The sequence below is a fragment of the Cephus cinctus genome, unplaced genomic scaffold (assembly GCF_000341935.2).
Source record: "Cephus cinctus unplaced genomic scaffold, Ccin1 Ccin1_scaffold0597, whole genome shotgun sequence".
Taxonomy (NCBI): domain Eukaryota; kingdom Metazoa; phylum Arthropoda; class Insecta; order Hymenoptera; family Cephidae; genus Cephus; species Cephus cinctus.
The window spans coordinates 708,448-721,604 of NW_014333243.1; the positions used below are offsets into that span (position 1 = coordinate 708,448).

Sequence of the window (13,157 nt, forward strand, 5' to 3'; positions counted from 1 at the left end):
AAAAAAAAAAAAAAAAGAAAAATAATTCAACCGAACGCGGAGTTAATGTCGCGCTTGCATCGACTTAGATTTTGACTGCGTCGTGCGCTCACGAGCGCACCAATTAAATCATGATGTTGCTGAAGAACGTAGGTTTCATATCGTCACCGCCGCCATTCACACCGACGCTGGATGTCAATCCAACTACCCGGTTAGTTTTGGAATTACGTGACAGTGGGTTGTGTCGACGCATTGGCTCTACCGCGTGCTGCCACTGCCAGCAGCTACGACAGAAGTATCTGAAGCACAACTGCAAATAATGGAAAGTCAGCAACGTTAAAATATTGTTTGAAAGTCCATCGCCCTATAGATAATCACTTACCGGTTCACGGCAGAAATAAGGACCCTGCTGCACAGAACATATGGAGCACACGGAATCCTCTATATAAGGATCGACTTGAACCTGTAAAAATGGGACAAAAATCGAGTAAAGAAATTTATATTTGATATCACCTAGAATGAATGCTAACTTTTTTTGTGAATTTCACGGTCTTGATTTCAATGAACGCAGCTGACACGGCGTCCATGTAGGAGAGGCTGTCGCTAAATGTCACACGCCCCGAACCAATAGGATACTTGTATTTATCAGTGTCAATTCCTGAAACGAAGACAAAGTGTTACGAGAATGATGTGCCATTAGGAAATTCCAGATAATGGCAAACACTCACCGGCATAAATGACGCCTTTGAAAAGATCATTCATGATCTTAGCCAGTCCCTGAGCTGTCAACATACCATGAAGGGCCCCTACAAATACAGTCTTGTGTGGATCCAATTTTTGCGATGAAGATTTGACGTAGTTACTGTCACTCAGTATCCACGGAATCACTTGGACCTTAAAAAAAATCACATCTGTTTATGTATTCAACAGATTCACACAAATGCGTGTACGCACTTCCTTGCCCTTCATTCGTTTCGAAGAGATCTTGTAATACCAGCTGCCGCCATTAGTAAAGTCATGAGTGCAAGAAGCGAGTAATGCCTTCACCTATAATAAAAAAAAATGTTTTCATTCGAAATATTCCAAAAACGAGCAATAGCGAACGAACCTGTTTTTCGGATTCGAATATAATGTACACGTATCCTTTCGGTTGCGAAGCTGATTGATCTTTACCAGGCCACTCCACGCGTATCTGACCAAATTGTTTGAATGTTGCAACCAACATAGATTCGGTGATATCCCAGGGGACTCCACCGAGGAACACCTTGGAAGAGTATCCCGAAGGTTTCTGAGTGCGATTAGGTAAAACGCCACTCCAGGTGCAGGTGGGATTGCAGACAGCTACGTATATCATTAACAAATAAACAACAATGTATATCGCAATATAAAGTTAATGTCAATCAGGAAAAAGTTTATAAAAAGGAAAAGAAATTGTACCAGCGGCATTCCGATGAAAACGTGCAGCTCGATCGAGCGAGATAGGCGATTCAGGTGGAAATGAATTCGAGGCGCATGACATGAACCGTGGATTTCCAGTTGGCCAACAATTCGATGAGGGTTGGTGCTGATGATACTGCGATGGAGAAGATAGGTACTTCTTGGCAGCCAGTCGTTGATACGCAGCAGCTCTGCTTCCATTGCACATGTCCATGTCCGTCGAGACAAGTGATCCCAATGAAGGGGAGTAGCATGAATGCGTTGTAGAACCCAGCGACAGAGAATTCTAGGAATTATCGATTATTAATAAACATCAAGATTATCAAGTGTTATTCCAATTTAATGTTTAGTCTTTAAAGTTCTGGATCACTTATTGTATATCATATCATATAGTTCTCTAGGTCCTATATACTATTCCACATTCTATTGTCCCATATTACTCTGTGTATTTATTTATTGGATTATTCACCATAATATCAGATAGCGAACTGTCCATGCTGCTGACTCCACTGATCTCTGAATCAGCTGGGGAATTCGAACGTGAGCCACCACATCCTAGCGAACGATTGGCGTATTCCATTGTAGGGCTACCACAGTCACTGTAAAATAAATAATTTTCTATCACTGACATAGCATAAAGTTTAAGATAGTATCATGAATTCCATTTTACATGCACCTGATCCACCGGACAATATCGTAGAACAAATGTTTAAGTCTATGTAATACCTGTATGGTGGCGAACCACGAATAGGCCTTCCATAATACTGTGAGTGGATTGGCGAGGAGGGTGAGCCTCCCAGGTGTTGCAAATAGGAACGATTGTTCGGAGAAGATGTGTGTGCATTGCTTCCTGCTCCAGCGTCATATGTGTAGGGATTGGAGTACACACTTCCTGGAGTGCTCGGTGTGCCTGGAGTAGCCAATGAATTCGGTGAGCCTGGCATATCCAGATTTGTTGACCCATAGTAGCCATGACTATCGTCGCACTGTCAAAAAAAATAGTAAATAAATCACCACTCTGACTAAAATTCGTTGAAGACATCGAATAGTCCTGGTGAGCCATCGCCAAGGAAATCCTGCTTCTTTCGTGTCCCTTGTTAGAGCAGTGGATGCTGCTGGAAACGTGCCAAGACGATATCCTCGCGTACCAGGAACGATGAACTTAGTCCGTACGAAAGAAGCTTCCTTAACGTGTATTTAATCTTTAAAAGAGATATCCTAGAATCCTCGAATTATTTTTCATTATCAATAAATCAATGAACGACAAAGTCAGTCTCTTGTCAATTATTAAATTTAGTTTTGGAATATCATCAGGAGTACTGAGAGTCTGAACCATCAACCGAGCGAGAGCTCCTAGCCTCTAGTCGCCACAGCAGGGCCAGGCCTTCAAGTTATAAGGGGTCGAAGGGGGGCGGATATGATAGAGCCGTTTGGCTCAAGCTGGCAAATTCTTGGCTCCGTTTGAAACGGGGTCGCTTTAACGCGCTCGCCATGCGTTATTTATTTTATGCACCATCATTGTGTCGCTCTGCCTAATACGGGCGCTTTAAGTGCACTTTAAGTGAACTATGTCCTTGCTAGAGCGGCACTTTCTACTTGCCCTGTCACTATTACGGATAAACAATGCATTTAATATGTACGATCATTATAGAGATCCTATAGGATCTCTAGCCATGTAGTAATAGACTACAAAGACTGTTCTAACCAGACAATAATAATAAAAGGACGCAGTGTGTTGCTAGTATGCTTTGACAAAGCTTGGAGAGAATAGCACACGACATCTGTATATATATATTGTATAATATATAGAAAACACTTTCTTATCAGACAAGAACATGCTTCATAATTCTATCAGATCATGCAAATCCGAAGATGGACTTCTTTGTGGTTAATATGATTAATGCGGAAACTCTTACAAAGACCAGTAGTCCAACTATTCACGGACCGAATAATTCTCCAGTACCTTAAAGAAACTCTTGCAATAAAGAACTTGCAAGTTGGAGCAGCTCCATCAGCAGGACGTAAACTCGTTCTATATGCTCTTAGCAAAGTGTTAACTGTAGTCTTTAGTTTGACAAGTTGTCATGAGGTGATTTAAAACGCTGTTGAGAAAAGAAGCAAGGTGATCGTTAAAAATTCAACACAAACTTTTCAAGTTTCACGCCGTTAAACTTGTTTGGACTAATTTCAATTAAACGAAAGTGCCCTCTGCAAATGATGTGAGTGCACTTTGGGTGTAAATTAAAAAATCAACTGGCTTCAGATCGGTTGAAGTTCGCAGCGGTTGCAGTTGGATTTCATCCAATGGGGATGATCATTGTTCCGGTTATTGCATTGGCAGAGACCAGACGTCTCAGGCACACACACAATACTGCCTATTTCACGTTTGACATTTTTATCGCCAGCAGTCGCGTACCCAATATTTACCAGCTGCCAAAAATTGGTAGGAACAGTCTCGAATAATGTTTCAGCTGGGCGCCATTTCATCGCTATACTGTCTGATGCAATGCACATTTTTTTCCCTTAAAATGTTTTACGTAGGCAGAAAAGATAAATGTGACATCTTCGACGCTCACCTAGAAACACGTTTTATTGAATAGAGAAGGGGAAAAATAGACTAACCTGATAATGCTGATGACTCAATGATTGATTGTGTCGCTGGGGACGATATTGATGATGACGAAAGCTCGACGAGCCGCTTGATAATTGTTCACTCATCAGAGAACCGCGAGGTAATCCTAATCCGAATAAATCGGAAATCGACATATCTCCTGCCAAAAAGAATTCACGATTATGTTCTTTCATTCTGATTGCATTCACTTATGTCAACCATTGATTTCCGGAACAACACAAACAACTGACTAGCGATTGATTTCTAAAGGCTTCGACCGAACGCCATTCAAATCATTCATTTGATGTGGCATGACATTGTTAAAAGTAAAAGACAAAGGACAAAAAATTCTCAATACCAATAACGATTGGTTTCAACTGTCTCACTCCACCATTATAAGTTTGAAATTAAAAAGAAGAGTGTAGAAATTTCTATAAGTGATCTCCAATGAATTTTTAACAATTGCTATCTAAAATAGTCAATGCAAATATCTTACCGTCAACTCCAGAATTCAAGTTCGCTGCACCGGAAGTGTCACGCGATTGGCCCTGAAGAAACGAAGTCGAAGACGCTGGTGTAAGGTCCAGCAAAAGATTATTAATTGTTTGCAATTGATGAAGCTGCTCGCGTTCGCGTTCCTGTTCACGTAACTGCTCCCTGTGTTGCAGCTGCTGCTGCCCGCGCTGATGAATCTGCAGTTGTTCACGCTGTTGAAGCTGCAGCTTCTCACGTTCCCTCTGTTGCTGTTCGCGCTCTCGATGCTGTTGTTGCATTTGCTCTCTGTCTCGTTGTCGTAGCTGCAGCTGGTCTAGATCACGATGCTGCAACTGCAGGGGATCCCGCTCACGCGGTTGTTGCTTTGGTTGCATATTAATGGTTTCGTTGCGATCTAGCGTGTCTTTAGTGTTTCCTTCAGCATCGTAAGACATTGCTAACTGCAAAACAAAAAAGGGAATTTTATTTAACACTATTATAAATCTGACACTTGTATATTTTTTTTTTTACTATTTGTTTTACCGATTTATCCGAGAATGTATCTAATCAAATTAAATATTAACATTAATTTTTAAAAGTCGTCTATCGCCCAAGGTGCACTATCGTTTTCATTGCCTCTCAATTTGTCGATGTCTGATGTCGGATGAATGCCAATAACATATGCCAGTAAGGACGGAGCGTCTAGCTGCCGTGACCAGCAAAAAGAATCAGGTCCAGAGAGGAAGCAGTCAACGAATGGAATCGAAAAAATAGATATCGAAGTAGAGTGATACGAGAATAGGTAAAGCAGAGGAGGATTACTAAGAGAAGACTGCAAGGAAGTGAGAAAGAAATCACTAAGTGTCAAAAGGTCAAAAGGATTGGTCGATAATTTCAAAAGCTCACCCAGGTATTATTGACGTTGTTTCGACTGTTCTTCTCGAAGCTTCAAAATTATTATGGAAATTAGCAGCAGTCTATTCGAAAAGAAGAACTACAAAGAAGGAAGAAGAGAACCTATTACAGAAAGGGAACGAGAGACAAAGAGATAAAGCATGGAAAGAGTAGTATGAGAGACGAAAACAGAACACGAAGGACGTAAATGCGACTAGGCAAGAATTTCTAGGAATTTGAAGAAAAAAAATTGTTCGACCATTGCTAATGGATAAGAAGTCATTTTGAAAAACATACGTACACAGTCATACTCTGAGAATCTGATTTTGTATTTCGAAAACTTCTTGGAAATTCAACGCGTTCAAGTTCGATATTTCAAATTTTTCTTCAAACTTTGTAAGGCTCTGTAATATTTCTCCGAACTATTGACAATATAGTCGGTTATTTGAAAAATAATACACCAACGTATTAATGCGCCCTTACGAGCGGCTCAGCAGCACATATACACATTCGCATTCACAATGTATTAGTGTTTCCTTGCTTTTCTTTTCAATCGGGTAAATACAAAATATTTTTGTATTGAATTTGTATCGTGAAAACAGTCATATTTTGAATATATCTTTGTCCATAGTTTTCCTTTCTCGTAGACAAAATTTAATTCACACCATTGCCAACCAACCGAGTAAAAAATTTTACTACTAAATGTTTGAATGAAAGAAATGTAAAAATTATTACGAACTTTGTCTTTTCTTATTAATTTTTATATATAAATTAAATTGAAAGAAATAAGAATTGACATTTTCATATATTATTGAATCATGCGGTCATTATACGCAATACTAAAGGGTGGAGGAGACGATTAAAGGTGGCGTTGCGGCGCCGTACACGGCGACGTCAAGACGCGAACGCATGCTGGTTAGTGCAACGTGTTTTCCACGTGGATAAAGCAGATACGTGATATCCAATAGTATAACATTTTCTCAATTTGTTTCCTATTATTATGTTAACTAATGGAAAAGGACATTTTATTGATTTCTGTCGTTACAAAAAGATTATTGTTTGGCTTTAAAATTAAAATGTTAAAATATTAAACTATAGCCATTGAATTCTATAGTAAATAGTTCGATAAAATTTTCAACTGGCTCATTTGTTTTTCGTATCCAATGAAATTGTCCCTTTCGGAAGGTCACCAACGACACAACACAACAGAAACAGAAATACAAACGATATTGCCGGCGAGTAATTTCCGGCTTTCACGTATCTACGTGTATACCTACTCGTATCAAACGAGAACGGCAGATTCATCAGAGGAAATAGAGTAGCCACAAAGATGGAAAAAAGCAAAAGAGATGGAAAAAAATACTATTTTCATAAAACTATAAATTATATAATAAAATTTTTTCTCTTAATTTTATATCATGAAAATTAATATAGTCGTCATACCTGTTGCAGCAGAGTAGGCATATCGACGTGTGGTTTGTCTGATTTTTCGCGATTATGCACGACGATTATCAAGCAATTCACGAAGGAATTACAAAAAACCGTACAGTTAACACGAATCTTCTAGCACGAAGTTCGTGAGAAAACTGAACACGATTTTTCGACGAATGATCTTCTTACGACGTTTTCGTTACAGAAACAAAGGACGATTTGGCTGTCGTATAGAGAGGCGTGAAAATGGACGTTAATTGAATGAAAAATTAATATATAGAATTGAATAAATTAATAAATTAACGAAAATGTGTCACATTAAAATCAATATTAAACGTGGATCGTCCTCACGCCGGGATGATCTCGATTTCAGCAAACACGTTCACGGGGACACATTTATTAGTTAATTTGCAAAACGTGCGTTCGTTCGGTATATGTTGTAGCTTTCTGACTACACTTGCTATTATTCTCGCAATACGACTGTATGAACGCGTTTCGTCGTTTAAGAATCTCTACGCAGCAGCAACGATGGAGACGGAACGCCCATTCTTCTCCACGTTGCTTCGCTCTGCAAACTGAAGTGAATATCTTCCGTCTGGACCGAACGGATTCGCGAACCAGGACTGGAGATTTCGAACACCGGCGCGAATGCGACAAAGTACGCCCCCTCGTGGAATCCGATGATCCTACTGAATTCAAATCAAGCACGCAGTTGAATACAACTGAATTCAATTGAATAATTCAATAGAATCATTCGTATACTTCAACATGAATGTTTAATTAATTCATTGTAAAAATGATAAAAAACATTTCTTAATTTATGTCCCATGATGGCATTACATTAACAGAACGCATTTTCCGTACAAGTCTGTAATGGTTAAAGAATTTTGTTTCAAAAATATATCATTCTGGGTAGAAAATTATTAAATACATTGTAGAAAGTAATATTTTCAAATTCAATTAAAGAAGTATCTTTAATAATTTATAAAGCGGTAATAAAGTTGCCTTAATCAAACACCCTATTTACAAAAAATCATTTTTCCAATATTTATCACAAATGTAAAGATGTTCATGAGAAGTTTCATTGCATATGCTGGATGGAGAAGGAATGCTAATTATTAAATAAATCAGTAAAATCCCAACAATCATGCCATTATAATTAATTTAATTATATTCAATGTGTGCTGTAGACGAATCTAACATCTCGACTTCGGAACTCATATCATTTGTCGAATAATTGACAACTACGTGATCCCGATTACTACGTTCCATTTTGCTGGATGTGTTTTCCTCACTTTTTCCAGAATCTTCGCCCCATCCAGAAAATAAATTTACTCTTAATTTATCAATACTTTGATCTTGCAGGCCTGTTGCAGCTGCTACAGGATTCTCTAATGCTGACGTAGATTCCGGTACTACTCTGGTTTCCGGAAACTTGTATTCCGGACTTTTATCTGGGGCACCTGAGAAAAAAAATAAAAAAATTCTAAATACAATGTAATATATATATATATACACACACACACTCTTACATAATGAAGTGAATTGTATTTTACTTATATATAATTATACGATTGATAATATATGTATACCTGGATAAGGAGGTACTTCGTCTATAAGTTGTTCCATAACGTATCCCAACATGGTTGTAGTAAACGTGTCGTCTCTTTGAAGTCCTAATGCCCTGTGAAACGCGTCTACGGCTTCCTGGGTATTGCCCATCAGCGCATAAATGAAACCAATTGCTGAATACGTCGATGGATTCAGTGGATTTAGTACGATGGCCTGTAATAACGTATTCCAATAAAAGGGAAGCAAAAATAATACATTAACGGGTAAAGTAATTACGTATTATGTACATATATTTATACCTGTTGATGATAATCTAAAGCCTCTTCGTATTTTTTCATTTTTCTACAAGTGTGTCCCAAATTATTGAGCAGTGCCTCCCATTTACTTGGAAGTACAACATCTTTTGGGTCGCCCTGGACTCTTTTCATAGCTTCTTTGAACTGCTTTTCGGCGGTTTTGTATCTACGTGCAATTATCAATATTTATCATGAACATACGCTACATTTTTTATTATATATGTAATCTAACTCACTCCATATTGTAAAAAGATATAACGGCCATCTCGTGTATAACAAATGGGTCATCTGGAGCTATACTTTGTGCTTGTTGGAAGAACTTGTCGGCCAGTTTCAGATTGTTTGTTAGGCCACATTCTAAACCTATATAGAGCAATGGTAGATGACAGCCCTTCATTAATTGAGAAGCTTTAAAATATGCTGCCATTGCCTGATCATGTTCGTTTTCTACTGCAAACGAATGGCCGTACGCCAGCCACGCTGGACCGAATAATCTGTCCAGTGCTGTTGCTTTCGCCAGATATCTTCTTGCCGGATCACTTCTACCTTTTAGTATGTAAATTTTAGTTAGAATTCTATTTGTAATTAGGTTTTTGTATCATCGTCGTAATCATGTATGTATGTATTTTACCTATAGCATAGTAGTAGCAACCAACAGCAAACCAAGCAAGCGCCATGTCAGGATACAAGTCTACCAGTTTATGTGCTAAGTAAAATAGCGCTGCAAAAAAAATACAATATTATAAATAAACACTTTCCATGATTCCCCTGTATTTTAAGTCCCAACAAAAATTTAACGTTACCGTTAGTTTTTTTCAATTCCACTAAACAAGCAATATGTACAGGTAAACAAGAATTATGGTATGGATCCTTCTTAAGTATTCTATAAAAAAAAGGATAATTACAATCATCTTGACGACAAAGCAAAAACGATTTAATCGATACAAAATGTAGCTTACAAAATTGTATCTTATCAATAGATTTACCTTTCCGTAAGCGAGAAGCATTTGTGATAATCACAATTATAGTATAGCCTTTCAGCCTTCGAGACTTGCATGTCTAGATTATCTAGGAGACGATCCGTAACGAGAATACCCTTTATACTGCATGAAGCAAATGGTTGTTTTTTTGTCGGAACTTGGTACTTTTTCAGTTTGCTTTCATACAATAGACGTAGTAATTCGCCTTCCGCTTCTGTACATTGTTCACTGATAGGAAGGGAATCAAGAAGTTCCTTCTCTGGTACGTTTTACATAGATTTGATATTTTTTTCAAAAGTATTTTCATTTGTTTTAAAAAAAAACTGAAAGAGAATGCCTTACCTTCAGCTGCAGAAAGCATTTGATTCTGTACAAGTGCCTCAAAAGCTTGATATGAATGGACATCACAGCGTAAGGCCTGTTTGTAACAATTTGATGATACTGCTCTGTTGTCCATTGCTTCATACACTCTTCCTTTTACATACAATATTGAACTCTGTACCTAGTGAAAAATAAATATGACATGTAACTAAGCAGACTCTTATAACTTTAATACAGATAAAATTTAATATAAATATTGCATAGCATTAGTATCAAAATAGAATACACATACATTTTTTGGAGCATCTTGTAGAATATCAGCATGATCACTATAACTGACTCCAGATTGTGAAATATTTGTACACATTTCAGTCTCGTTGATGATTTGAAGGGCCTCAGTAAATTCTTTTGCTTCAAGCAAGCACCGAACTGCCAAATAATGGCACATAACATCTGTCTATGTAAAGAAATAATATTTAAGGATTTGATATTCAAAAATATTTTTTTTTTAATGAAACACTGTAGAAGTGACAAAATAAATAGCTCAAAGATTGGTTATTAACGAATGATTGGTTATAACTTGAACATTGGAATGATGCTCTGTGAGGTATTATGTTCCAATATTAATCTTGGCAAAAAAAATAATAATACTAATTAACAAGGTATAAATAACAATAAGGGCATGCAGAAGAAATAATACTTTTTCGAGTCCATGACTCCTAATGAGGTGTGCAGCTCGATGATATTGTTTCATGAGAAACATACATTGTGCCAATGAACACACATCTTTTGGATCTCCGTTGCTTAAAGATAAGACCTTGTCAGCCCAGAAAAGAGCAGCACTGTAAAGATGCTGTAAGAAGCAATAAGGTTTTCATCATAACAACAAAGATTTAAGAAATATGAAACTGTCAAACACCAACGTTTAGTCAACTTACTAAATCCAAATACGACTTAACCAAATTTCTGTAAGTATCCAGATCGATACTTTTACTTTTTAATTGCTCATTCATTTTGTCGCAATCTATATCAGTATCTTGCTGTGCCATTTCTTATTCTAGGATTCGTATTATTCGAAACACAGAAACTATCAATTGAATAAAGTACATTTAAAAACCCACCGTGAACTGTAAACATAAGCAATACTATAGGTGCCAATCGATTTTCAATATTCTATGTAGAAAAGCTTCTTGGAAGTCATCGTATCTTTCTTACCATCGAAGCCTATGGCTTAGTTTCCACCGTGCAGGGTTGAAATAGAGTTAGAGACGGTTCCACAAACACGGTTTATTGTTTAAACTCGGTTTATCTCCACTATGAGCCAATCAGAAATTTGTATTTTGAAGATAAAAGAAGTTTAAACGATAAACCATGTTTGTGGAACCGGCCCTTCACCAATTAAAAACGAGATTTGAACGGAATAAGCTAACTTAATTCATTGCTATAGAAAAGACATAGATGTAGCATAAACTGATATTTTAGGCAAGGGCCGTGTGGCAAAATGAGGGGGGGCGGAGTTCGCTGCATAACCAATCAAATTCAAGCTGATCCCTCCCTTACCATGCCTTAACATGATTGGTTCTCTTGGAACGATAGACCCGTGACGAAGCTTACATAGCACTTTTACATCACTGCGCTTGCTTTCAATAGTAACCAATCACAAGTAGGCTCAGTGTACCTCGGCACCCCTCCCAGGACGGCTTCCACCCGCAGGGTTATGCCACATCTATGTCTTTTCTATATCTATGACTTGATTGGTTAACTCTGTTTCAACCCTGCACGGTGGAAACTAAGCCATTGTAATAGAATTTCCGCTTTTACCTATTCGACTCTTTAATGATACGTATAAACTTTAATTGTTTCTGAGATAGTACAAGATCAAAAGGTCTAAAGTTGACTATCTTTCTACACCAAAGATCAACCACTTCATCAACTCCTAAATTAGCATGGAGTATTTCTAGAGCTTTCTATGCTATGTGGTTCTACTTTAGGTCTGGATTTTCCGGACAGACTAGGCCTGCAACGACCTTTGCTTGTTCTTTTCTTGGAAAGTGACTTCCAGGTTTAAATCCAAGAAAGATTATGTCAGAAAGGTATGAAGAAGAAGACTTATTAGCATTAATCAAAATACCAAGAGGCTCTAAAACATTAGCAACATCACTGGGATAGAATGGATGTGTAAATTCACAAATAGATTCATCACCAAACACCTTGATGATATTCATTAGATTCTTAGCTTTAATGGAGGCATATTGCATCAACATATAGTTGACGATGCTGCTAATGAGTTGGATAAAATAGCTTCCTCTTGTTATTCCTCCTCTCTTGCGATAATGTTCTCCATTCCAAAGATATATTCGTGTATTGATAAAGTAGTCGTCGATAAATTCCCACATTTTTATCATGAAATCAATATGTGCAACATCCCACTCTTAGTAGTTCCGAAAGTCTATATTCAAAAATAGGATGTCAAAGGCAATACGGATAATCCATTCCAATACAGTTTTATCAAAGGATTTAAAAACAATTCTAAGGTAATGCCCTTTCATTGTATGAGTCAGGCGCATGAAGCCTTCAATTCCAGTCTCACAGCCATAAGCTATGGGATAGTTGCCTTTCATGTATGCTTTGATGAATGGCAAAGCAAAGACTGTTTCTCCAAACACCATTATGGCGGGATATCCCCATAAAGCTCTTGCTTTAACGTCTCCTTCCTTTACAAGTTATGCAGGCGCAAAAGCATAACAGTCTGAAGGGAAGACTGAGACGCCACATTTCACATTATGCCAGAACCATCTAACACGTTTGATGGCGTCGTCGTCGTCTTTAATCATCCCTTTGGTCTTGTAGCCTTCTTGTGACCGTGGAAGTACAGGTGATGAGTTCCACATGGGTAGATCTTGTTTAAATAAATCATTGAGGTGATCATCTTCACTGGTTCTTTAAATATAAATTTACGTGCAGTGCGCTGTATGGCGAGTCTCATAATTATATCTTTCCTGAAATCCTTTCCAGTAGGACGAAACGCTCTTACATCTTCACGGATAAGCGACAGTTTAGCTTGACTTATCTCATATTCGCCGCCAATATACGGAAGCAAGCTTCTAAAGGAGGGTGAAGGATCAGAAGGTGAAAACCTCTGTTCAAAGCCTTGTGATTTAC

General features: G+C 37.8%; 2 protein-coding genes across 12 annotated transcripts in view; both read right to left on the reverse strand.

Moving 5' to 3' along the window:
• LOC107269088 (cytoplasmic polyadenylation element-binding protein 1) overlaps nucleotides 1–7,545 on the reverse strand; it is an 8,930-nt gene extending 1,385 nt beyond the window's left edge. The window contains exons 1-12 of one of the 6 annotated variants that reach the window (XR_003060058.1): nucleotides 6,839–7,545; nucleotides 4,524–4,962; nucleotides 4,039–4,187; nucleotides 2,143–2,402; nucleotides 1,886–2,015; nucleotides 1,417–1,702; nucleotides 1,088–1,320; nucleotides 934–1,026; nucleotides 708–873; nucleotides 510–637; nucleotides 362–442; nucleotides 17–289 (exon numbers count right to left, since the gene is read on the reverse strand). Coding sequence is in view for 1 of the 6 variants with exons in the window: in XM_015742556.2 (XP_015598042.1) it covers nucleotides 104–289; nucleotides 362–442; nucleotides 510–637; nucleotides 708–873; nucleotides 934–1,026; nucleotides 1,088–1,320; nucleotides 1,417–1,702; nucleotides 1,886–2,015; nucleotides 2,143–2,402; nucleotides 4,039–4,187; nucleotides 4,524–4,962; nucleotides 6,839–6,859 (2,172 nt within the window). In the remaining 5 variants the exon portion in view is untranslated. Of the gene's footprint in view, nucleotides 1–15; nucleotides 290–361; nucleotides 443–509; nucleotides 638–707; nucleotides 874–933; nucleotides 1,027–1,087; nucleotides 1,321–1,416; nucleotides 1,703–1,885; nucleotides 2,016–2,142; nucleotides 2,403–4,038; nucleotides 4,188–4,523; nucleotides 4,963–5,044; nucleotides 5,306–5,407; nucleotides 5,554–6,838 lie in introns of those variants that run through there. The other 5 variants (XR_003060059.1, XR_003060062.1, XR_003060060.1 and 2 more) reach the window with 5 other exon arrangements.
• Nucleotides 7,546–7,971: 426 nt separating this feature from the next.
• Nucleotides 7,972–11,737, reverse strand: LOC107269051 (cell division cycle protein 16 homolog). Of its 6 annotated transcripts, none has more exons than XM_015742474.2 (12): nucleotides 11,211–11,736; nucleotides 11,117–11,122; nucleotides 10,696–10,848; nucleotides 10,288–10,452; nucleotides 10,017–10,176; nucleotides 9,681–9,933; nucleotides 9,498–9,577; nucleotides 9,326–9,415; nucleotides 8,931–9,240; nucleotides 8,698–8,860; nucleotides 8,419–8,611; nucleotides 7,972–8,289 (listed from the first exon to the last, which is right to left on the reverse strand). In XM_015742474.2, the coding sequence occupies exons 1-12, from the start codon at nucleotides 11,211–11,213 to the stop codon at nucleotides 7,991–7,993; spliced, it is 1,875 nt and encodes a 624-aa protein (XP_015597960.1). In that variant the 5' UTR covers nucleotides 11,214–11,736; the 3' UTR covers nucleotides 7,972–7,990. The 6 variants fall into 6 exon arrangements, with proteins under 6 accessions (XP_015597960.1, XP_015597958.1, XP_024942054.1 ...); XM_015742472.2 differs by having other exon boundaries at nucleotides 10,934–11,122; XM_025086286.1 differs by lacking the exon at nucleotides 10,696–10,848 and having other exon boundaries at nucleotides 11,211–11,737.
• Nucleotides 11,738–13,157: the final 1,420 nt, after the last annotated feature.